The sequence below is a fragment of the Corapipo altera genome, unplaced genomic scaffold, assembly GCF_003945725.1.
Source record: "Corapipo altera isolate COAL_440 unplaced genomic scaffold, ASM394572v1 71, whole genome shotgun sequence".
Taxonomy (NCBI): domain Eukaryota; kingdom Metazoa; phylum Chordata; class Aves; order Passeriformes; family Pipridae; genus Corapipo; species Corapipo altera.
In genome coordinates this window covers 1929382-1954384 of record NW_020884916.1, presented here as the reverse complement: position 1 = coordinate 1954384, position 25003 = coordinate 1929382, and the positions used below count along the sequence as shown (strand labels likewise).

Genomic DNA, 25003 nt, shown 5'->3' with positions numbered 1-25003 from the left:
ACGAGCCCCAAAACTCCCTGAGTGAGCCCAACACCCCCTAAACCCACTCCTGCCCCTGCTCTGCCCTGCACTGACCCCCGTGCAGCCACCCCTGGGTGAAACCAGGGCTGCCACACAGAGCATTGCCTGGGAAACCCACCCCAGGCACCCGGAGCTGGGGCTGGTGGGGTGAAAACTGGCCACAAAGGGTCTTGATATGGGGTTGGCTCCCCAGGGCTTTTTCCCCAGCACACCCTCCCCTGTGCAGCTCATCCTGCAGGATTTGCCATCCCCCTGCACCTCCACCGTGCCTGGCTCCATCCTCACTGTTACTCACACCTCTCTCCCACCACAGCACTTAAGCACGAAAGACATATGGAAATGAGTGGCACTAACAAGAGTATTAATTAAAAAACCATCTGTTGAGCCAAGGAGAGCTTCCCCCCTCCCATAGCCAGCCTTGGGCTGGGACACAGCTCAGGGCAGAGGTTTGGCCCCCTGGCAGAGCACAATCAAGTCAGGGGAGGCCATGGGGCAAAGCAGCCCATGGGCTGGGCCAGGGGAGGGCATGAGGAGGTCCCCATGGAGCCAAGCTCTGCACAGAGGTCTTGAGTCATCTCCTCATGGAGCAAAAGGCATGTGGTACTCACCCAGTTCACTCTGCCTCCCACCCCCAGGCTACTCACCATTAGCAGGTCTCAGCCCAGGCCCCCTCTGTGCGGTGCCAAACAGCCCTGCTGCCCTGCAGGTGGGCACAAGGTGGGCCTGGAAGGGACCTCCTTGATGCTAATCCCCTTCCTGCTCAGCTGCATGAGTCAGGGCTGGGAGATCCTGAGCCCAGGCTGGTGGCCATGCAGCAACCAGAATCTGCTGCAGCATCCTGCTGGGGAGTCATTTCAAGGTGGAAGGAAGCAGGGATGGAGTCCAGTGCCAAGCCAGGCTTGGTGGGCAGTGCCATGGGCACATTCAGCATCCCTCTGGTCTCCAGCTAGGACCTTCCTACAGTGGCTGTGAGTGTGTCCCCATGGTGGCTCACACACTTCCAGGACAGTGGCAGTGGCAGAGGGAGCCTGTCCTGGTTCTGTCATGGATGTTCAGGGCTCCCGGGACAGAGCAGGGAGCAGAACCTCTGTGCATGATGGGAAAACCTGGGTGGTTTCCTGTAAATATATTTTGAATTACCCATGGCAGTGCTGCTAGTCCTCCAGCTCCCCCAGCAATGCCATCACATGTGCTCCAGACCACCTCCTCCTTCCCTGGGGGAATAAAAACTCTGGCTTTTCCACTGCTGCTTCCTAGGGAAGTCAGGGCAATCCTCTGGGAGCACAAGGCTGTTCCTGGCTGGAACCAAATGTCTCTTGGTGGCCCCTGGGGAAAGGGGCTCTCAGGGTAGGACCAGTGACCCCCTGGAAGGAGCCCAGCAGTCAGTGTGTGGAGCTGCCCACGGGAAAGATTTTTGCACCTGGGAGGTGAAACCTTTCCTCACAGTTGTCTGTGCTGGCCCCAGTGCTCCCAGGGCAGTTTTGACCCACTTGATTCCTCAGCAATGGGTGCTGCAGCCCTGGCCAGGCTGCTCTGCAGATCCCACACTCCAGCTCTGCCTGAGGGCTGCAGCAAACACAGAGGGCAGATCTACCCCTGGCCTGTGTGCAGGGAATCCCTGGCACATGGAGAAATCCCAGCCTGCAGCACTGATGGGACAGATCCTCCTGCTGCAGGCACATGCACACGTGCTGCCTCCTCCCTAAAAGGGGATTTGAGTGTCCCCCGCCCCTGGAGAGCCCTGGAATGGGGCCAGACAGCAAGGCAGCCCTGCAAGAGCGAGTCCAGAACATCTCTTCTCCTCTCAGACGGCAGCCTTGGGATGGATGGAGCTTATGGAAGCAATGGAGACACGTGGTGGAGGGAACAGACACCCAGGGTGGAAGCCTCCCTCAGCGCGGGGCCACAGCCCTGGATGGCCCAGCTCTAGCTGGAGGAACCTGCGAGGGGAGCAAAGGCAGCAGATCCTGAGCTGTTTGCAGCCCCCAGGAGTCAGTGCCAACCCTTCCCGCAGAGCAGCGGCCCCAGGGCAGGGCTGGCACCGCCGGCACTCACCGCAGGGCACGTGGCAGTCGCACTCGCAGATGTCACAGCGCTGGAACCAGCGCGCCCAGCCCGACTGCTTGGTCACACAGGACGAGATCTTGATGCAGCCGCGGTTCAGGGAGGCCCCCAGGTGGGCCTGGGAGCTGCAGGACGACGAGCACTTCCCGGTGATGTCCCGCTCGCTGATCTCGATCCGACCCCGCAGGCAGATCCCTGCGGGAGCAGGGACGGGGCGCGTCAAAGGGTGCCCACCGCGGGGCACTTTCCCGGGGGAAAGGGGGGCCGGGGGCACTCCTGCAGCCCCATCCCCGTGCGGGCAGGGGGCTCGGCGTGCCCCCCGCTGTACTCACGGAGGCAGGAGGGCTTGGGGGTCCAGCGGCCGTCGGACTGGCAGGCGCTGACCGGGTCCCCCAGCAGCAGGAAGCCGGGCCGGCAGCTGTAGCGCACCACGGAGCCCACCCACCAGTCGTTCCCGTGCACCACCGAGTTGAAATCCGCCTCGGGCCGCCCGCAGTTCACTGCCAACACGGAGGGTCCCGTCTGCCACCACCCTGTGCAACCGGCAGCCCCAGGGGTGCCCCAGGCAGGGCTGCGGGTCCCGGATGGGGACCAGGGGCTGGGCAGGATCTGTGTCCCCACGTGGCCCCAGGGCCAGGCTGCTGGAGGGACTCACACACGTGTGTGTGTGTGGCACAAACCCTGCCCTCCTCAGGGTGCCCGTGCCGAGCCCTGCAGCAGCCCCAGGACCCCCACCCCGCTCTTCCCACTTTGGTTTTACCTCTGCAGAAGGATTTGTAGCCCAGCCAGCAGCAGCTGCCGTTCCCACACTGGCTCCTCTTCAGCTCCTTGTGCTTCCCCTTGCAGCCCCCCATGCAGATGGGGGCTGTGCCAGACCAGTAGGTATCCAGGTCTTCTGGTGCCACTGAGAGCAAGGCTGGGGGGTGAGGACCACCATTCCCACCAGCTCCCCAGCCCTCGGGGTCCCACAGGGAGGTGTTTGAGCCCACCAAAACTCCTCTCAGCCCACCCCCACCCCTCACTGTGGTGAGTGTCCTCACTCCCAGACCCCAGCTCCCGCTTCCCCTGTGCCAAGCCCCAGCACAGAGGTGTGGTAGAAGTCTTGCCCTTACTGGGAAAGACTGGTCCAGCAGCTCTGGGGCACCCTGCAAGCCCCTCATCCCCCCAAAAACGCCCTGTTACCTTCTGGGTCCTCGCAGGAGACCAGCATGGCCAGCATGGCGAGGAAGAGGAGGCCCAGTGCCATGGTGCACACTCTGCTCTCCTCCCCTCGCCCCTCAGACCACAGACCCCCCTCTCTGCTCGCCCAGGAGAAAGTGAACTTGGTTTTCCATACACACACACACAGGACAGGGGATGCTGTAGGACATGGGGGAAGGGAGGAGACATTCCCTCTAATGCCAATCCTCTCCCCAGCAGATAATCTCTGGCAGATTTACCCTGCCTGGACCCGGTGTTTAAAGGGACAACTCCCAGGCACCACAGCCTCTCCTCCACTCCCAACACCCACCACTCCATCCAACATAATGCAGGCACAGCCCTGGCTCTGGCAGGACGTTGGAATGAGGGCCAAGGCTGGGAGTGCTGCGAAGGCAAACCTGGCACAGGGCCCTTCTCTCGAAGGTATCCTTGGCCCAGCTCTGCCAAGGACCAGGGAGCAGGGAAGGGAAGGCTGGGCAAGGCCTGAACCTTGCATTCCAAGCCCAGGGATGCTCTGCCTGGATCTAGGAGCATCCTCTGGCCTTCTGTGCTGCCAGGGCTGCTGGGACACCCCCTGAGCACCAGGTGCCCAGTACATGGCCCTACTTGTGTTCCACTGCCCCACACCCCTGGAGAGCACAGTTTTGGGGTGCAGGGGTGCACATGGCCCTTCACACACGGATCCAGCCCCAGGACACCTTCAGGCAGCTCTGCCCACTTCATCCCTGCTCCATACCCAGCCCCTGGATGGCACCTTGCACAGCTCAGTGCCCCTCACCCAGGGCTGCTCATCACTGCCCCACCCCAAGGGCACAGCCACCAAACCACAGCCAGTGGGTGCAACTGGAAAGTGAGCAGATGGCCAAGGGTTTAGGATAAAGGGATTTCCTCCATTAAACTGGAATTCCAACAGCTTTTGCTCAAGCTGCTTGAGGAAGGAGCAAGGGGAAAAAGTCAGCATCCAGTAAGGTGCCTCCCTGCCTCCACCTGGGCTCAGCACTTCCACACAGGGTAGGGAGGGCACAAAGGTCACCTCAGGGACCCCAAATTCACACTGTCCTTGTCCAGTCACTCGACAAAGGACAAGCTGGCTCTGCTCACAAATCCAGGCTACCCCCAGTATTCAAAAAAGGCCAGAGCAGGCAGCAGACAGCCCTGGAGGAGGCAGCAAAAATCAAACCCACAGCAGGAACGGGAGTGCCAGAGCTAAACCTGGCCTTCCAGTGCCACCTCTGGGGACATGGAGCAGCACACTTCAGTGCCAGCTGCAGGGTTTCAGGAGATCCTGGCAGCTCTTCAGTGCCCACCTCCCACACTGCAGGCTCAGGGTACCCCAGTGTCACCTCCTCACCCCACAGCTGGCAGGGATGGGGCTGGAACACACACCAGACACTGCTCAGCCTGGCAGCCTGATCTTTATTCGTCGTGCCAAGGTACACTTTGCCCAACCAGGAGCCCAAACCCCAATGTGGGGAGGAAACCCAGGGAATGTCAAAAGCAGAAGGGAAGCTCCCCAGTGTCCCAGTGCTGCAGTGGCCTGCAAGGGACAGCACCTCCAGCCCTCTCCTCCCAGATGCTCATGGGATCAGGGGTGCCAACCAGGAGAGCTGATGTGCAGGAACGTGCTGATGAAGGCACTGCCATCCCCTGGAGAAACTCTGGATGGGGAAGGACACTGCTAAAGGCCACACATCTCCCCAAAGAGGCTTCAGCACCAGTGTCTGCTCCACACACCATCCAACCTGGAAAGGTCCTGGCTGAGGAACAGGCTCAGCAAGGGACCACATCACCCATGAGTTACCCGGGCCAGGCCTAGGCCAAACCTCCTGGGAGGGTGGGAGAGGCTTGCTAGTCCCTAATCTCCAAGAGGGGGAGACAGACAGCCCTTCCCAGCTCACATCCCTTGATCCACAGCTGAGAGACCCGTCCTTCCCCTCTGCCCATGCTGCCCAGAACCAGCAGCCAGCCAGGCTGGGGCAGCACAGGGTGAAGACAAGCCCAGGCCTCTCCCCCAGGCACCCCCCAACCTCCCCCACCAGCACATCCCACGGAGGCCCAAGTTTTCCACACACACAGAGGCCTGGGGGCACCTCACACGATCTGGATGCCCAGCTCCTCTGCTGTCTTCTGCAGCCTGTCCATGACATTCTCCTCCAGCTCCACAGCCAGCCCTGCAGGGGCTGTCCCCTGCTCCTCTGGGGCCGTGCTGGCCATCACATAATACACAGTCTCGCTCTCCCCGTGCTCGTTGGTCCTGTTCACCACCCGGATGATGGGGCTGCTGGGGGTGCTGGGCTCTTGCTCTGAGGACAAAGCAGGCCCTGGGAAGGTGCTGGGCTCTTGCTCTGATGACAGTGCAGCTCCCTGGAAGGTGCTGGGCTGTGCTGGCTCAGGGCTGCCAGCAGAGCACGGGGCCGGGCACAGCTCAGAGCTCCTGTTCTCCTCTGCCAGGGGAGCGTCTGCTGGGGGCTCCAGGATGATGCCCTGCAGGTTGCCCTCCCCCTCAGGCAGCACCACGCACTCAGCTGGGCCCTCGAGGGCCTCCCCACGCTTCTCCCTGTCCTTCAGGAGCTGCTCTGTGAGCTCCACGCTCTCGTAACGCACCAGCTGCAGCCGCATGTAGCCGTCCTCGTGCTCCCTGTACCTGGGACACACAGGCAAGGGGAGGGACAGTCACACTCCCCTTCCCAGGAGACAGGAACAACCAAGGAAGGGGGATTCTAGGTTTCAAAGCCCTGTGCTGCATAGATAATACTGTGCAAGTAAGATAAAAAGCCTAAACCCACACCCACGTGGCAGCTCCCAAGCTTCGTGCCACAAACCTTGATCATCCCCCCAGCCCATCTCCCCCCACCACTCTGCTTCACTGGGAGCATTTGAAGTCCATCCTCTTCCCCTCCCAGCTCTGGAAACCCTCTGCAGTTTCCTAGGGAGGATGCAGCAGAGGTATCTGCCAAGGGATTGACCTGCTGCAGCTCTCTCTAGAGGGGCACAGCTGGAGCTGCCCCGGCCAAGCTCAGGAGTGTCCCACTGCTGCCCTTGCCCCAGATCTCTGACCCAGTGCTGGAGCTGCCTCCCAGTACTCCCCTGTCACTGTGCCAGATCCCACTGAATGTTTACTGCCCAGACACTGGGCAAAGGGTCTTGAGCACACTACAAACACCAGAGCCCGAGCACCGCCAGGTCTGTGCTGCAGCAGGACACAGAATGCAGCCCCAGCCGTCCCCTGCCCTGGAGAGGAGGCAGAGAGGAGCTCAGCACAGGCAGTACCTGAAGCGGGGGTGCCCCGAGGGCCACTTGAACTGGTGCTTCTTCCTGAGGTGCACAGTGAGGTTGTTCCCACGTGTGAAGCACTTGTCACACACGTGGCACTTGTACCGGGGCTCCGAGTCACCCTGGGGGGGGGCACAGAGAGGGGCGTGAGCACCACGGCATGGAAGGGGGAATCAGCTTCTCTGGGAAGACTGACACAGGGCAACAGGAGCAACGCAAGCCCTGCTGCCTTCCCACCTCGTGGACTTTCCTGTAGTGCAGCTTGATGGAGCAGAGGGACCGTGCAGAGAAGCTGCAGGCCTCGAACTCGCAGCGATACGCCGGCTCCTTGCTGTGCGTGTCCAGGTGCTTCCTCAGATCAATGAGGTTCTTGCAGCTGGAAGGCAAGGGGGAGGGAACAGAGCTGTGAACGTGGCAGCACATGCACACACATCTGCCTCTGGGAGCAGGGAAAGCCCTGGCCCTCACCTGTAGTCACAGTAGTCACACTTGAAGGGCCGCTCCTCGCTGTGCCGGAAGCGAATGTGGTTGCGCAGGGAGGAGGGCAGGGGGCACGTCATGTCACACAGAGGGCACTTGTAGTGGTTCACTGTGCCAAGGACAGGGGGAAACGTGACCCCAAAGCAGGGCAGAGCACTCACTCCTCAGGGGCTCAGCTGGGAGAAGGGGCCTTTACTCACCGTGGTTCCTCATGTGGTCGCGGAGCAGCCTCTCCGTGGCAAACCTCTTGGAGCAGTGGGAACACTGGAACCTCTGCTCTGGGACAGGGAGGAAGGGGAGGGGGTGGTGAGAAAGGAGATCAGAGCAGAGAGAACAGCACAAAGAGCAGTGAGTGAGAAATAGAGGTGGTTACAGGGGAGCTGGAAACCCTTCTCTGCAGGCAGACACAGCACACACTCGCTACAAAGCCAAATAAAAAAAAAAAAACCAAAACAACACTTGCAAAGACCAAAAGCACAGCCTCCCACTGCAGAAACTGGGGAGAAACCATCACACACACTGTCACACAGGGAACTGAGCCAGCAAATCCCAGTGCTGCTGCCTGGGACTCTGCAGGAGGAACAGTTCTGGCTGAACAGTGTGAGCCCTCCAACCTTGCCTCTGCCAGAGGACACTTCTCAGAAGACACAGGCTGTGCCAGGGGAGGTTCAGGTTGGACATCAGGAAGAATTTCTTCCTGGAAAGGGTGGTCAGGCATTGGAAGGGGCTGCCCAGGGAGGTTTGGAGTTCCCATCCCTGGAGGTGTCCAAGGAATGACTGGGCTGGGTGGCAAGGTGGGCATCGGGCACAGGTTGGACTGGATGACTTTGGAGGTCTCTTCCCAAACATCCCAGCCCCAGGAATCCCCCCCTGCCCCCTCCCTGCCCCCTGGCTTACGGTCCAGGGCGGTCTGACGGCGGATGTGGTCGAAGAACTTGGTGTTGTTGGCAAACATCCCCCCACAGGTGGGACAGGCCACCACCTTCTCCTGCGTGTGGCTGCGCAGGTGCTCCCGCAGTTTGCAGCGGCCCTTGAAGCTGCAGTCACAGTCTGGGCACAAACAACAGCACAGTGAGACCCCTCACAGCTGGGCCACGACACACAGCCTGACTGATTACCAGCCTTCTTCCTTCTCTTTGGGGCAGCAAGGCCCCAAAAAAGCCCAGGGAGCAGGGGCACAGCAGGGTGAGGTTGCTGGTGTGCAACTGGCACAAGCCCTACCAGCAGTTGAGGCAACTGCACAAACACAGGGGGAAATTACAGATAAAAATAAACTCCTGCCTTTTTCTTCTAGGGACTAATTAAATATTAATGAGAAGTCCGTTGTCAAGCACTCAGCTGGATGCCCTGAAGCAAATCCTACAGGACACTTCCCTGTCAGGACCACAGACACACATATTTTTGAAGGTCCAGGGGCTCCCTGAAACCCTCCCAGGGAGCAGAGAGCTCTCCTGTGCCACATTTGCAACCCAGCCCCGTGCAAAGCCCCTCTGGAGAGGCCCTGGAGCCACACACAAACCTTTCCAGCCACAGAGCACCACGTGGTTCTCCTTCCCTGCTGCCTTGTACTCAGAGCAGAAGCTGTGATCCTCCACGTGCCGGTAGAACCACTCGGGGTTATCAAAGGATCTCTGGGGAGGAAGGACAGAAAAAACAGGGTCAAAAAAAAGAGATCAGCACAAGCTCAGGTGCTTTCACTCAGGCCCCAGCAGAGCCAGCAGGTCGGGGTGCAGGGCAGCAGCAGCTCTCCCTCCCTCGGTTAGACCAAGCCCCCTGTTCTCACCTCACAGTACTCCCAGAGGCACAGGAAGTTCTCCTGGATCTCAGGGATGATGTTCCTGCTCTGGAAGTCCAGCTGGCAGTGGCTGACGTCCCCCTGGCTCTGCAGGGCCCGCAGCCCCCACTGCTTGAGCTTGGTGTGGTAGCAGTGGAAGTAGACGTGGCGCACGAGGTCGGAGGGGCTCTCCGGGGAGCAGAACCCACAGTCCTGCCACAGGCACGTGTACTCCTCTGCAACACACAGAACACACACAGCCTGAATCACAGGATCATCAGCCAGGCTGGGAAAGACCTCTGAGATCACCCAGTCCACTGGTCAGGGGGAAACCCTCCGGGGGAAAAAACGCCACGGGGGTTTTGGTGAGATCCGACTCGCTGCCTCCCCACCTGAGCACACACAGCCTTTGCCAGCTGCTGCTCTTGGTATTTTTCACTTCCTCTGAAGGAAAAGAGTAACCACACTTCAAAAAAGCCCAGCAGCCTCCCCTGGGAAGGCAGGTCACGTGACAGGCCAAATTATCTCCAAGCCAATGCTGGGGGAAGCAAAATGCAACAGGCAGCACTGCTCTGCTCAGGGAGGGGAGGAGGAAGGAGGCCAGAAACCTTCTCTTCTCGTGGAATCACAGGTTGGAAAAGACCTTCAGGATCATCCAGCCCACCCTGTGCCCGATGCCCACCTTGTCCCCCAGCCCAGAGCCCTGAGTGCCATGTCCAGTCCTTCCTTGGACACCTCCAGGGGTGGAGACTCCACCACCTCCCTGGGCAGCCCCTTCCAGTGCCTGACAGCCCTTTCCATGAATAAACCCCTCCTGATATCCAACCTGGCCCTCCCCTGGCACAGCCTGTCCCTTGTTCCCTGGGAGCAGAACCCGACTCCTGCCCCCCCCTGCTCCTCCCTCCTGTCAGGGAGCAGTGGAGAGCGAGAAGGCCTCCAGCCCCTTACCCAGAGGGTCTATCTCGTCGCGGTTCTCTCCGGGGAGGTGCTGCTGCAGGTGCTGCGCCACGTGCCCGCAGAACTCCTCCATCCCCGCCGCCACGTACGAGCACTGCTGCCACTCGCACTGCAGCACCACGGCCCCCTTCCCGCCGGCCCTGCTCGGCGGCATGGCCGGAGCCCCGCGGAGCCGGGCAGAGCCACTGAAGCCTCCCGCGGCCAGCCGGGAGCGACTCGGAGCCCCGCGAGGTGCAGGGAGAGCGGGGATGAGACCTCCGGCGCCGCCGCCCCTCCGCCCGCCTCTGCCCCGCAGGGGGGCTCCGGAACGCGACGGACCGCGCCCGACAGCCAATAGGAACCGCCCTCGCCTTGGCCCGCCGGCCAATCGCCGCGCGGGAAGGCGTCGCGCGCGCGGCACCTGAGAGGGCCCGCCGGGAAAGCGGCGCCGCCTCGCTAAGGTTCCGGGGCGCTTTGGGTCCCAACGGGGAGAGGGAGGATTCCAAACAGCCTCGGGATTAATTCCCGTTTGGGTTTGGGAAAACCTGCACCCCCGGAGCCAGGGCAGCTCTCCGCGGAATCACTGAATAGCTGGGGTCGGAGGGCACCTCTGCAGATCATCCAGTCAACCCCCCTTGCCCAGGTAGGGTCACCTGGAGCAGGTGACGCAGGAGCACATCCAGGTGAGTTTGGGATGTCTCCAGAGACTCCACGCCCTCCCTGGGCAGCTGTTCCAGTGCTTTCCACCTCCATGGGAAGAAGTTCTTCCTCGTGTTGAGGTGTAACTTGTTGTGTTTCAGTTCATGGCACAGGTTGCCCCGAGTTTCCCCATCCCTGGAAATGTCCAAGGGCAGGTTGTAGAAACCTGGTCTGTGGAAGGTGTCCCTGCCCGTGGCAGGTGGGTGGGACTGGATGATCTTTAAGGTCCCTTCCAACCCAAACCATTCTGAGTTAATTTTTGGTGCCTCCAGGACACTTCCTTGCCTAAACAAGAGCCCTCACACTGAGAACCCACCGAACTGGACACAAACCCCAGGAGTGCTGTGCTTCCTACCATGAGATAATGCCACAAATTCCCTTTACTCAGCAACGAGGAGATGGATTGAAATGACAGTTTGAATTAAACAAATCTACACTGACTGTTACATCTGCTGTGCTGGGCTTTTTTTTTTGTGACACAGAACGGAGGCACAATTCTCGGAGTTTGCTTTGGCACTGGCAAACATCTTATAAAAACAACTGGGATTGTATGAAATGTGCCCCAAAGCGTGTTGTGCACAATGGTTTCTGTAGCTCCTGTCACACACAGTGGCTCTGCCCTTGATGTGAGTGGGAAGCACGTGCCCAGACCCATTAAATTATAAAGAAAACCTGGGTGTGATGCCTTTTCAAATGAAAACATAAGGTAAGAGGTGGATCTCACCTCAAAGAAGGGCTGGCTGAGTTTTTGCTTCATTTCTGTTTGTTTGTTTCCTGCGAGGTTGGTTTGTTTTCAATGCAATTACTTTGCAATCAGCACAGAGAACACCTGGACTGACTAAACACTGCAAAGCCTGAATGGGGCTGGGATTTAATGTGTGTATTCTCTGAAGATACATCCCCAGGAGACAAAACTCCCTGGGCAGTGTTCCAGGAGGCAGGTGGCAAACAAAGCCTGTTGCTGACAAAGCAGAGACAGTCCCCTTTTCTGTGCCACTTCACATCTGCCCATCCTTCCCTGCCCCACCTGGAGGCTCCTGCCCATTCTCTGACCTGCCTGCCAAATCCTGGGCACCTGTGGGCACCAGGAAGGGGTGGAAAAGTGGTAGATGGGCCAAAAGAAGAGTTGTATTTGTATAAGAGGGTGGTGAAAGGCTCTACACAGGATGACATTCCGTGACTGTGTGGTGTCCTCTTGGCCCTGAGCAGGCAGAACACCCAAGTTAACTCCTGCAAGTTAAGAATATTTGGGAATTATTCAGGATATCGTTTCAGCTCTGCCTCAGTGATACAGACACAGCCTTTGCCAGCTGCTGCTCTTGGTGTGTTTTATTTCCTCTGAAGGAAAAGAGTAATTACACTTATAAAAAACCCAGGAAGGCGGGTCACGTGACCACCCAAATTAGTCTCCAGGCCAATGCTGGGGGAAGCACATGGATTACAAGGAGGGAAGGATCTTTCCTAATGGCCCCACGAGCTGGCAGCAGACTCCACAAGGAGGAATATTGAATTAGGAGGGACGTGCTGGCGCCAGCCTTGCCCTGCTCCTGTAAGATGAGCAGAAGTGCTGCACAGCAGCCCTCTGTGCTTGTGCACAAAGCACTCCAGAGATCCTCTGCCTCAGCACGGCCTGCCCTCGCCCTCCTGACAGGGAAAATGCTCCCTTGCAGTGATTAAAGAGGAGTTTAAAGGCTTAACTCTGCCCTGTGGTTCAGACACTGCACAAACAGCCTCGCTGCCCACGCAGAAGTGGCTGTGGCAGCTCTGGCCAACACTCCTTTAAATCTGGGTCCAGCAGCAGTGTCAAACAGTTCCTTTCCTGGCTGCTGTTCCCTCTCCTGGTGCCTCCCTGGAGGACAAACCCAGCCCTTCAGAAAGGGGACCCCTCCTCAGGTTCCCTCCCAAGGAACACGTGGGTTTGCTGGTGGACGCTCCTGCCGCTCCCACGAACATTCTGTCCCTGGTTGAAGGTTATCCCTCTCCCTGCAGGTGCCTGTGGGTTCCAGGCAAAGCCCTCCTGGGTTCCCAGTGTCCAAAGAGACAGTTTTAATGATACAAAGCACAAACTGGGGAGTCCCAGAGAGACAGAACCACTGTCCAAGGGAGGTCAGCTCGGGGGTGTCTCACACTCAACAAGAGAAGATCCTCTCATCCCAAGCCTTGCTTTCCCAGCCAAATCCCTCACCTGTAAGGAGGTGGCTCACCCCTGCAGACCTTGCCACCTTTTCACTTTAAACCAAGGCTTTTCTGTCCCCAAACCTCGGGTTTCATCCATGAAATGTCAGGTCGGACAGGAAGGAGCCTCTTTGGGAAGGATCCACACTGACCATGCAAATGGGAGCGAAACACAGATCCAGGGATTTGCATTTAAGCAAATCCCAAGTGAGGTATCGTGGAGACATCCCTAAACTAGAGAAAACCTATTTCCTCCAGCTTTCTCAGCTGGGAGTTTACCAGGGGAACATGAGCACAGGTTTCACTCTGCCCTGGGAAGCTCATGACAGACACAGCCCTTCTCCAAAATCCTGCAGGATCCAAGAGCTGGGACTTGGCAGCTGCAGCAACAACAATGGAAACAGGTGAGTTCCAGCACCCTTGACTTCTCACAAGATGCATCCTCATGGAATTACCAGGGAGAGAACATTCTGTGCTGTTCTTGGGCTCATATTAAAAAAAGAAATAATCAGAAAGAATTGTCTTAAAATCAACATGTGGCATCTTTAATGTCCCAAGAACTTAATGGTATCAATTAGCATGTTCTGCCTTCTCTAAGCTGAATTTATATTCCTCCACAGTGCAATGTTTTTCAAAAGGCAGTTAGATCAAAGTGATGTGAAATACGATTCAATTTGCCTGAAAATCATATAAACTCAGGCCTAAATTAGCATTTTCTTCCACACTGCTGCCAGTAGCAGAGTTATCTGAAGTTTTAATAGCTCAGCATCAGATGCTGCTGAATAATTCACTGAAAGCAACAGGTTGAGTTCTGTGAGGCTGGACTGAAAACTGAAAAACAAGGTTAAAGGACAGAGCCATTTCCTGGCTTAATTAAAACAATTTGGGCAGAGAAATAACTGAGCATATGAATGGAGAAAATTCAACAGCACAGAACTTCTGTGTAAAAATAAAGAGGTGTGGAAGTGTTTTTGTAAAGCCTTTTCAGCACACTAAAGATGCCAGGGAAACATCTGCAGAAGTGCAGAGCATCAGACTCTTGTTTCTGAGACTCACCAGACTCTTGCTGGAAACAGAGCAGCAAGGGGCAGCTAATGCAAAGAGCTTGGAGGGTTTGGAAAGTCAGGCTGCAGAATAAAAGAATAAAAGCTGCTCACAGCTTTTTGAGCAATATCTCCATTCTGAAAATTAAATATGAGTCTGCCTCTGGCTTCAGTTCATCCTCCAGTGGTTCTGTGCTGGATCAAGGCCTGATTTTCAACTGGATGCAGCCAAAGACTGAGTGTCCACAGGTATCAAACTGTGATGGAGCTCGATGAACTGTGCCCTGCAGCTCAGGCTTTTGCATCAAATCACAATGTTCTTGTCTCTGAAGGAACTCTCAGGGGAAAATGGGAAGTTCCTGATGCAAAAGGAACAGCTTTTTCTGTCAGTTGTACCTGCTTTGAGCTCTGGCTACAAGTGCACACCAGGTACCTGTGCTTCCAACTGCTGCCAGTAAAACAGCCCTAAAAAGGGAGAACAGGAGGGAGGATCTTCCTTGGGCTCTGAAAAAAAGACCCAGACTCAGTGTGCAGATTCCTCTCAGCTGTAAGAATTGATATCCATTTCTGGCCACTTCAGACACTCACTATTGGATATGAGACTCAGTGTCCACCTCTATTTTTGGGGCACTGCCCCTCGAGTGTGTTCACCTCATTCCCAGTCTTGGCTGAAGTCTCTGGTTAGCACTCAAACACCAAAAACAAGCTGTATTTGCCCCAAATTGCAATTTCTGTGGCCCAATAGACAGCATTTGGAGTAACCCCAAGCCAGCACCGTGTTGTTTAAACCCTCTGCTCTTCCCTTTCTAATCCCTCCCTGTGCATCCCGTGTCTGTGCACCTGGGGACACAATGCCACAGGAATGAGAGGGATAAACAGGTCCAAAGGACATATCCTGCAAAGCAGAAGGGCCAAATGTTAAATTTTAGAGATCAAACACATCAGCTGTGGCGTGGCAGTTTGTGCTCCCTCAGGAGAACGTGGCTGTGTGTTTTCCAAGGGATTAACTTCAAAGTTAAGCTTTTTTTTTTTTTTTTTCTCCCCCAGAAGATTTCAAAAAAATCCAAATATGGAAACCCCTCCCTGGCCCCGCAGGTGTGAGCTCTGTGTTCAGGCACAGCCTGCTAGGATAAAAGAGCTGTCCCTGGTATTGTAGCAGGGCCAAAAAACGGAGCCAGACCCACCATCAGCCTCTTTGGCAGAGACATTTCACCCACTTGTGCCTTCCTGAATAACCTGGATAAAGCACCTGCTGGGGTTGCTGTGGGGATAAAGCTCCTTTTCCCTTCTGTGATGCACATGAGTGTTCAGAGGAGCCACTCCAGCCATCCCAGGGGATTCCCACCCCGGGATCAGAGCTGGCAGAGAGATGTGCTGAGAGCCAGCAGCCCCAGAAGGGCTAAACCACAGCACCTCTGCTGAAACCAAAGGGTTAAAGAAGCATTTGCTGGCTCAGAGGGGAAATGTGGGACCCCCTGGAGCTCTCTTTGGTAAAACAGAAGCCAAAAACCATGAGACAGCCACATCAGACAGAGAGGGACCTGCATGAAAACCATGTGGACTCAACGTGGAAACACAGGTTAGGGCACCTCAGTCTTCCCCTGCAGATGAGCAGCTCTCACTGCTGAGCTCCAAAGGGATGATTTTTGTGTTAATAATTGCAGTTTTTCCTTCCTGCCTTGATGTAGAGATGTGATAAATATGCTCCTTCTGTAACAACCTCTTCCAGCTGCTCTGGGCTCCCACTGAACTCCCTAATGCTCCTTTCAACCCCTCAGTCCCCACAGATTTTGGCAAACGTGTGTACCAAGGAGTGAGGGTGAAGCACACAGTCAAGGATCTTCTTGCTGAGAAACGCTCCAGGCAGAGCAGTGGCTCCCACTTCAGCGTAAGTCACTCCCTCTCCACCTTTTTTCTAACCCAAAAAAGACATGCCATCCAACCCTCTGCTTTAAAGAGCATTTTGCCAGAGCTCAGGGCACCTCCAGCATTGACAGGGAACAGCAAAAACATTTGCAACCCCACTGCTTGTCCCAAAACATCCCTGATGGCTCCTTGATTTTTTTACATCAGTAAACTAATGCCTAAAAGTATTTTTCTTTCTGTTTTAAGTGCATCAGTAATGCTAAACTTCTCATTATTCCTTTCACATCCTGCATGTGACACCTTTCCAAGCCGAATTCCTTTTCCCCCCCAGCCACACTCACACCAGTCAGTGCCCCAAAAATAGCTGCTCTTCCCCGAAGGTTGTGCTCCTTCCAGCTCCTCCCTGGCACACACCAGAGCGTGCCAGGGGAGATGCAGTGATGTTATGGGCTGGCAGGAGGCCAAGCAGCAGCTTGGAGGAGATGATCTCTTCCTAAAGTGGCTCTATGGCAACAGGAAGCCCAAGCCAGGCTCTGGTACCACTACATTGGTTTTTTTTTTCCTCAATTGCCAGCCAGCAAAGCCAGCAAAGCAATGCAACATTGCAGTGCCAGCACGTGGCATCCAGTGGCACAGCCAGCTATTCCCTGGGTGCTCCCAAGACTCACCTTTAAGGAGCAGCAGCTCCTCACTTGCATTTCCTGGGAGCAGTGGGACACTGGCAGATGAGGAGGTGCAGCCAAGCAGCTGAAACTGCGCCCTGGAAGGAAAGAGTGAGAGCAGAAACCCAGATTACTGGCAGCAGGAGACACATATTAGGAGTTTTGGTGCTCTCAGGCTTTTTGCCTTCAGCAGAATGAAGAAACCTCAAAGGGACTTGCAAGTATAAAACACTTGCAAGCGTTTTTCTTGCTGTGGCTTAAATCTGTGCAGCAAAACAGGCAGAAAACCAGCACTGGGTGTTAAAAACACAGCAAGATCCAGCCACAGAGATGGATCTCCAGCCACCTCACAGCCTTCAGGTGCTGCAGAAAGGAAGAAGATCCCCTGAGCCACGGACAGTCAGTGGGAAAGACATGCTCCCATCAGGCAGATATTTAGGAATTATGCTTTGTGGAGCAGCAGGAGGCAACTGCTGTGTTTGCCCTCACAGAGGAAACATCTCCTGGTTGGTGATATCGTGCTTTACCTGCTCCCTTTCTGGAGGCAGCAGCTCCAACAGCTGCAATGAGAAGGCTCAGGAAGTGTAAAATTCTTGCTCCTTTGCTTTATTGCCCTTGGCTTTGTCCTCCAGAGCTGAGCAGTTGCGTGTCTATCTCATGCAAAATCAGCCCCCGGTGCTAATTCCCAAGGAGAGACAAAAAATTATTGTGCAGGGCAAACATCCGTATTTGCTTGAAGATAGGGTGAGAAAAGAGCGGCTGTAAGTGCAGCTCTGTTTGTCTGGCAGGATAAAATCAAGAGGCAGATAACTGAACACCCCTTTGTGTGTTTATGATGCTCTGGGATTCAGCTGCATCTTTTGTCTGAGCACGATCTTTGCTCCCCCATCCCCAAAAAAAAGAAATAATCACTCGGCCTCTGTGGAGAAAGGGGAGCTCTCTGGAGGAGGGAAGGTCAGGGCTTAGCAGAGATGAGCTGCTGGGCTGGTTACTGAGGCAGCACAACAGCCAGAATTTCATGTCATTCAGGCCCTGCACTCATCAAATGAAAGGAAATCACAGAACATGCTGAGTTGGAAGGGACCCACAAGGACCAGGGCACACTGTGATGAAAACCACACAAAATCTGGGGTTCTGCACCAACTGCAGGGCAGAAGGACTTGGGCCTGAGCTTTAGGGAGGGTCCCACTTTTCCTCTGCACAGGTATGAACCTGCAGTTACCCCCTGCGTGATAACAGGATTCCCATCTTTCCTCAGCCATGGAAAAGGGGGGGGTGTGCAGGTGAAGCACTGCAATCCTCTGGTTTAAAGGGCAGTGGTGTTGAGTGCCCAGCAGCACTCCAAGACCAGGGACAGATCATTCCAGGTGCCCTGCCCAGACTAAGCTTTGCTTCTATTATGAATTTTCATCACTTCAGCTGCTGCTCTACAAACTGAGGTGATGCACTGAAGCCAAAACATTGCTGAGAGGGCACCATAAATCCCCCTTGCAGGACCAGGTCGTTGTTTTGACCTGGGTCCTTCCATTTAGCTCCCCCAAGGCAGTGAAGCAACCCAGCTCTCTGGAGCATTTCCAGCCAGGATCTCTGCCTGGCCATGTGCAGGGCAGGCTGAGACCCAGCTTATCACCAGCTGAACGTGCTGGGAACGCCCAGGGGATGCTGGACAGACACACTGAAGTGCTGCAGAGGATCCAGCCCCCTCCCCAGCCCCACGGAGAGGAAGCAATGCAGGCAGGAAATGAACTAATGGGTTTCAATTAAGCCAAGCCTTTCATCGCCAGATAAGGAGCGAGGAGGGGAATGAAATGCAGGTCCCTGCAAGCACGTGGTGCCTGCTCTGGTGAAGAGCTGCAGCAAAGGCTCCTGCAGCTGAATTAAGGCAGCAAAGCCCAGCTCTGTGAGTCCCCACCGTAGGTGTGTGCACTGCAATCCTGCCTGGGACACTCAGTCAGGCGGTTTCAGTGGTCAGAGATTAAATCAGAGGCTCTGATAACTGGGAATGCTCCATCCTAAAGGCTGGCAGCTGTGCCAAAGACCCTCCTGGCCCATCCCAGCTCTCATCACTGCAGCCCTTTGTCCTTAAAGGCAGGGTCTGTGCCACCTGCACCCCCCAGGACCACCTTTTCCTCCCGAAGTGACATGGATGCTGAGAGAGGGGTGTCTGCCCAGGCCAGAATTTGCATGTGGAGGCTTCAGCCCTGCTGGGCAGTGAGCACCACCAGAGGGGATCCTCACTGGGGTCTGCAGCCAAAAATGACCCAGCTGGAGGCTGGTGCCGGCCCTGACCCTGTGACATGGACACTCTTCTTCATCCACAAGCCCCCTCCTGTCACCTCTGGAGCCCGTGTGACTTGTGCTGGCTCACAGCTCATTTTCATGACTGACCAGGGAGCAGCTGCAAAACCTCCCTCAGCAGCAAAAGGAAGTCCCAGCACTGGCAAATTTTAATTCAAATCTAAACCTCTAAATTTGGTTGCCTGCTACGGCAGGAACCTCCTGTTTGCACTATGCAAACTGAAAATAGCCTGTCCCCTGCACTGGCCAGGGGACAGATGAAATAAATGCAGCTCTGTGTCTCTGTTTGAGAGGTTTGGAGGTCCCAGAACTCAATGAAACCCCAGGTATGAGCTCTGCTCCAGAGCAGCAGGTGCCTTTGCCACAGTGCTTTGTAAGGAATTAGGCACTGTGAGCACCAGGGTCACTCAGGGCTAATTCTCCCTTCCCTGGGCACCCAGAGGAGATTATTATTATGATGAGCATTGCTCTAGGACCCAAGAGGGAATTAGAAATGACTGCCTTTACAGACAGCCTGCTTGTGCTGTGAGGAGGAGCCAGGTAAAGCAGCACAGGTGGGCTGAGCTAGGACTCAGAATCTGCCCATTTTGACCAGTCAAGGGCTCAAATAACCAGTTTATTGAGACCTGTTTTGTGCCAGCACCAAAATGAGTGCTCAGCATTGTGCCTGCATTAAAGGACTCTGCAGTGCACCAGAGAGAAGCCATTTATCTTGATACTTCTCCTGTTATCAGCTCTGCACAAGACCTCCACAATCTCTTCTTAGCCTACATCTGCTAATGCCTCAGAGGCCCCAGGCTTGAAATCATGTTGTTAAGCCCCTCCTAGCACCAAGGCTCAAACAGTGCATCTGAGTTATGCCAACACCTTTCCAAACCACGTGTTCAAAGAGCCACCTCGCTTGGGAAAGGCAATTTTTTTAACCTATCTTTGTCTTTTTGCAGGGCAGCACCAGCACACCACAGTCAGCCTTTGTCCAAGTGCCAGGTGAGGTTTTCCTCCACTGATAAATACCTTCCATGCAGGTTGGGTAGTTGACACAGCCCTGTCTGTTCTCCTCCAGAGGACATGAATAAGCAAAGGAGCCCTGGAGCAGGGCCACCCCTCAGAGAGAGCCCAGGAGGAAAGTAATTACAAGAGTCAAAACAGGAACAGCAATAATCTCGTGTAAAATTCCCAAAGAGAGGAAAGAGAGATAATTAAAGCAGTTCCCACCTCTTTTGGTAGAGGAGCCACACAGAATCCCTTATTTTCTTTCTGCATCTTCCAGTTTTCTCTGGAGCAGAGGAAAGAAAGTATAAAATCAGTAGCTGACCTGTTTCATCCCTTAAGCTCTTGGGCAGGGAAAGGGGAGTGAGGCTGGAACCTCCTCCCCAAGGAAGAAGCAGAGGCTGACAAAACTGACCTCAATCTCCCTGTTTAAAAGGAGGCCTCCTATTTAAAGCTTCCCAGAACACATTTGGTTGGCCACAGATGGAGGTCACCAGCTGGACCAGGGCAGGCTGGGGTGCTGAAAGCACTTGGGCTCACATACCTGTTTCAAGGCAGGATTGACTCTTGCTCTGGAGAGAAAAGGGCTCTGGTTTGCACCCCCAGAGGTGTCCATGGCTCTGTGGCTCCCAGGTGCTGCTGTCACAGCTTCCCTTTATCCCACCTGTTCTCTGCTCACCACAGGCTCCCCTCCCACGGGTTACTACGGAGTCAGGAGACCCTTCCCAGCTGAGCTGGATTTCCACAGCACCAAGCAGTTTGTCAGTGATGTCTACTCGTCCCCTGTGGGCTCCAAGCCCTTCTCCTGTGATTCCTCTGCCTCTCAGGGCTACCCAGCCCTGCTGGACTCGTATCTCAGCGACCAGTGTGGGGATTACCGTGCTCCCCCCCTCGCTCCTGGTGCCAGCTCCTTCTTCAGCCCTTCTGCTGTGCCCCCTCTGCTGCCATCCTTCCCCGGGGACACGGGACACTTCCTACTAGTGAGTGAGTCTGTGGTTCTGTCACCCAATAAAAGGTCACCCGATTTAAACCCCAGGGTTCAGTCGGGGGGGCTCGTGGGAAGGATGTGGCTGATACACAGCAGAGCCCCCAGAAGATGGGGCAGGTCTGCAGGGAAGGTTTTTTATCTTTATTCCCATCTAATTTTCCCTTCTTCTTGTGGGAGACCAACCTTCCCTGCTCCCCAAAGCAACTACTGCATTAAGCTCCTTAGAATTTCTAGAAACATCCTTTGACAGCTCCAGGCTGTTGCCTGTCCCCCATCCCTGCTGCTTCCCAGGAGCCAGCTCCTGTCACACCCCCAGGGCAGAGCTCCTGGACCCTGTAGGATCAAGGCTGGTCAGTCCCACTGGGATCCTATTCCAGCCCTTGATACTTCTCAAGTATCATCCTATGGACAGGATGGGTGTTTCTGTTCAATAGTTTTAATACCAAACACTGCTCCAGAGCAGCAGAACCCCTTATGGAACAGGCTCCCCAGGGCAGTGGGCACAGCCCCAAGGCTACCAGAGCTCAAAAAGGGTTTGGATGATCCTCTGGGGCACAGGGTGTGACTCTTGGGGATGGGCTTGTGCAGAGCTGAAGGTCGGACTCGATGATCCTTGAGGGTCCCTTCCAACTCAGCACATTCTGGGATTCTGAATGTTCCCAGCTGGGCCCCGGGGATAGAAATGCCATTACCTCCAGGACAAGCTTTTATTCCTAAGGGTCTTTCTTGCCTTCTCCCCCTGCTTCCCTGCAGAGAGAGCCCTGGGAGCAGAGCTCACCTGACAGCCTGGGCCAGTCGGACACCGCGTGCTCAGACCCTCTGCAAGCGCTGCCTCCCGGCTCCAGCTGCCTCTCCCCGCCTGAACCCGGAGGGGTTTCCCCGTTCCGGGGCTCAGGTTGGACCCCAGCCATCCCTGGAGCCCAGCCCTACCCTCTGCACCCTCTGGAAGATGCCCACTGCTCCCCCAGCTCACCCTACACCTTCTCACCGTTCGCGGCCGCGGCGAACGAGCCGCCCTCCAGGATGAGCCACCTCTGCCCAGAGCAGTCCTCGGAGACCCCACACCTCCAGGATAACCCTGCCTGGGCAAAAGAGGATGGGAGTGCCCTCTGGGGGACTTATGAAGGCCGGAGAACTTACTGATGGGAGAGAAGAGCTGGAGGAAAAATCAGAAAATGGACCATTAATGAAGAAAATTAATTATTTGTCCACTCTTTCCTAAACCTTCAAACAGAAGGTGCTGCAACATGTGATGCTTTGTGCTCTGTTTAGAAATACAGTCATTTGTAAATACCAAGTGGTGCCTTCTAGTGAAAGTCATTGCTCACAGTCCTGCTGTGCCACAGGTAAAACCCACAGCCTGAAAAACATCTGCACCTTTTGGGCCTCAGGTGCTTCCCAGCGGGCTTCTCCAGCCTTAAGGATTCAATGGTTCTGTAGGGGGTTGGCTTCGCCTGCAGTGCACAAAACACACCCTCCCCAGCATCCCTCGAGAAGCCACAGAGCTGTCCCCTCCTTGCCTGCACCAGATCCACACACTCCCGGTGTCCGCGGCAGGAGGGCAGGCTGCTCCCAGCATCCAGGTGGGCTGTCACCGGGAACACCACTGGTTTCCAGTCCCGGGGCCAGCGCGGGCCCCGTGGCCACTAGAGGTAGCTCTGCACACACAAACGCACCCAGGAGCCCCGTGGAACCCTCACAGATGCAGCAGATCCCGATGGGTTTGCCCCTGGAGGAGGCCACCCCATGTGCCCCATCTCTTCCCCAGCCTGGCGCCCACAGCAGCAGCTCCTAAAGCCTCTCTGGGCATGAACAGGAGCATTCCAACACCTTGGAATATGCAGTCATCAGATGCTTTAAATCTCTCCTCGCCTTTTCTCCTCAAATCCTGGGGATAATGGGGCTTTTGGAGCCTCCACAGCACCTTCCAGGGATCAAAAATGGCACTGGGGACACAGGACTGGGCTCAGAGCATCTCCCCATGCCATGCTGCCTGGGGGCACCTCTCTGTGGGGAACGTGGGCCAGCACTGCCCCTGGAAACAGGGGGATCTGCCAGAGCCCTGTGAGCAGAACTGCCGAGAGCTGTGCCCAGGCTGGCCCAGGACTGAGGAGCCCCTGCTCAGGCAGAGGGCATGGCCAGCCAGGAGCACCCAGCCCTGATCCTGCCTGAGCTGGGGTCCCTCTGGATGCATCCTGATTCCCCAGCCTTGCTCACACCCTGAACCTTGGAAATGCCTGAACCTCTGAATTTGAGGCTCACTGTGCCTCAAGTCTCACCTCTGCCCACCCCACTGGTCATGCCCTCTGTTCTGCTGGTGGGACAGGGAAAGCTCAGCCAGGGCTGCTCCACACCAGTAGGGCAGGGTGAGCCCAGTTACTCCCAGTTTGGTCTGTGGGTACCACAGGCTCTCATGAGCAGAGGTGTGGAGTATCCTTGGGTGGCACCTGCTCAGCCAGAGCTGCTCCCCTGACCATGGTTCAGGGCAAGCCAAGGAGCCCCAGAGCTTCTCAGGGTGTGTGCAGGTCTCCTTGCCCCACACCCAGCCCCTGTGCCCCCAAACCTGAGTCCTGCACGAGCCCAGAGCCTTGTTCCACACCACAGCTGACCCCACTGCCCCGCTGAGCCACAGTGACCATCTCTTGTTCCTTCCTCAGGGGGTTTCCATGGACAGGGACATCAGGCTCTGAGGGAGAGAAGCAGGGACAGGTTTTTGAGCTGTCTTGGAAGAGTCTGACCCTCTCTGGCCTTCAGCTCCTAACCAAGGCAAGGTCTCTGTGAGCCTGGAACTACTCCCAAACCCAGGACATGCAGGAACACCCCCAACACAGATGCCTGGTGTTTCCTTAAGGCACAAGGCTCTGTCAGGGAGAATGGGCTCCCTGCTGGGATCATTCCCCACAGAACTCAAGTATATTTGTTCAGCTTAAAGGAAAAGCAAAGACTGGGCTGTGACAGCAGCCAAGCTGAGCTGCTGGTAGATCATTAACAGCCTGGCCTGCTCTCTGCCTCAGCCAGAGATTCCCTGAGCACTGCAGAGACTGTGGTCCCCAGGGAAAAGCTTTAACTCAGCCTAAAAACTCCAAGTACGTGAGTGTTGTGTAGTTTATCCACAAAGCCTCTCATCCTACACACCCTGAACCCCCCACGTGCAGCTCACAGGGCTGGCCAGTGCTGAGGCACCTGAGAGAGAGAGGCCAACCTGTGCAGCAAAAGCAAAGAGTCTGAATTAGGGAAAAGCACAAATAAACTCCAAAGTGAGCCCAGCACCTGGGCAGGGGGAGGGAATGCTGTGGCAAGAAGTGGGGTTCAGGTACCTTCAGCTACCTGGGTACCCAGGGCAGCCTCTTTGTTATACCCCGCCCACCTCGCTGCCATTTTGGCCCCAAACCCTCAGCATTTAGCCTCAAAACGTGAAAAAATGTGCAAAAAGCAACTCAGTGCCTGGCAGAGTCCTCTCTGCAGGTAGCAAATGAAACATGAGAGGGCTGGAGCCCAGCCTGTGCATCTGAGGGAAAAACACTTGGGCAGGTTTCGAGGCATCTGCTTCATTCTGGGAAAGATGGGTAAAACCCTGCAAATGTCCCAAAAGCAAAGGGTGGGGAGGGTGGCCCCACCAAATCTTGTTCCCCCAGACCCTCTGCTAGATGGGGATGTGCTCGGTTTCACAAAAAGATAGCCCATTTTGTGGAGCCTTTGAATATTCAAATTGAAAGTATCGCGCAATCATTGATTGTCAAATCATTGGTTTCTAGAGGTTTTAAATACTTGGCATTAGGAGAGAAAAACTCAAACTTATACCCGTAGGGATAAAACAATAATATTGTCGGGATCCACCTGCCACTGCCACCAGGCAGGCAGGTCCCTTCGCCCCCCAGTTTCGAGCCTGTCACCTCTTGCCCCCTTGGCCAGCTCTGGGGCCGGGGCCGGGGCCACCGCGGCTGCAGCACCGGGTACCTGGCGAGGTGCTGCCCCTTCCAGCCCAGGATGTCCGGTAAGCCCCGCTCTGCCCCCCCCGCTGTCCCCCGACACCCCGTTTTGGGGCCGTTTCGGGGTTCGCCGGGGTCACTCCGCGAGCGAGGCGATGCCGCCGTGCCAAGGCGGGAGGGAGCGGGGAGGGCGGGGAGGAGGGAGGGAGGAGGCAGGGGAAGGATCGGCTCCTGCCCGCGCTGGGGCCAGCGGGGCCGGCTCGGGGCACGGCGGGGACCGCGGGCAGAGCCGTCGGGGGGAGCCGGGGCTCGCCCATCGCCGGCGCTGCCGCCGCGATCCCCGCGGAGGGATGGGACAGGCGGACCCGCACCTCCGTGTGCCCTCCCTGCACGCTCTGCCCTGGGCACGCCGCTCTTGAACCCCAGCCCCGGGTCCCAGCCTGTCCTTGGCACCCTGCTCCCGATTTCTCACCTGCCCCGACCACCCTGTGCCCACTCTCGCCACCCGGCCCCTTCATGCCCAGCCCCACCACCCCGTTCTGTGACCCCCAGCCTCATCACCCTTATCCCTGACCCTCAGCCCCACCACCCCGTTCTGTGACCCC

The 25003-nt window shown here is 56.2% G+C and overlaps 2 protein-coding genes across 2 annotated transcripts; one reads left to right on the top strand and one right to left on the bottom strand.

Moving 5' to 3' along the window:
* Positions 1-4681: 4681 nt before the first annotated feature.
* HINFP (histone H4 transcription factor) lies at positions 4682-9998 on the bottom strand. Its single transcript, XM_027655779.1, has 9 exons — positions 9761-9998; positions 8822-9048; positions 8558-8669; positions 7936-8088; positions 7239-7316; positions 7027-7147; positions 6796-6934; positions 6556-6680; positions 4682-5929 (listed from the first exon to the last, which is right to left on the bottom strand). Exons 1-9 carry the CDS (start codon positions 9921-9923, stop codon positions 5377-5379), a joined length of 1671 nt encoding a protein of 556 aa, XP_027511580.1. The 5' UTR covers positions 9924-9998; the 3' UTR covers positions 4682-5376.
* Positions 9999-13016: 3018 nt separating this feature from the next.
* CUNH11orf53 (chromosome unknown C11orf53 homolog) lies at positions 13017-21612 on the top strand. Its single transcript, XM_027655421.1, has 5 exons — positions 13017-13026; positions 15444-15553; positions 19436-19478; positions 20166-20461; positions 21223-21612. The coding sequence occupies exons 1-5, from the start codon at positions 13017-13019 to the stop codon at positions 21610-21612; spliced, it is 849 nt and encodes a 282-aa protein (XP_027511222.1).
* The last annotated feature ends 3391 nt before the right edge of the window (positions 21613-25003 follow it).

Bases quoted from the DNA above. Each gene is read 5' to 3' on its own strand.
- HINFP (XM_027655779.1), bottom strand. From the start codon at position 9,923: ATGCCGCCGAGCAGGGCCGGCGGGAAGGGGGCCGTGGTGCTGCAGTGC. The intron at 8,670-8,821 runs GTGAGAACAGGG...CTTCCTCCCCAG, and splicing joins GCCTCTGGGAGTACTGTGAG to AGATCCTTTGATAACCCCGA. The intron at 5,930-6,555 runs GTACTGCCTGTG...TGTGTGTCCCAG, and splicing joins TCGGGGCACCCCCGCTTCAG to GTACAGGGAGCACGAGGACG.
- CUNH11orf53 (XM_027655421.1), top strand. The intron at 19,479-20,165 runs GTGAGGTTTTCC...TGCTCACCACAG, and splicing joins AGCCTTTGTCCAAGTGCCAG to GCTCCCCTCCCACGGGTTAC. The intron at 20,462-21,222 runs GTGAGTGAGTCT...GCTTCCCTGCAG, and splicing joins ACACGGGACACTTCCTACTA to AGAGAGCCCTGGGAGCAGAG.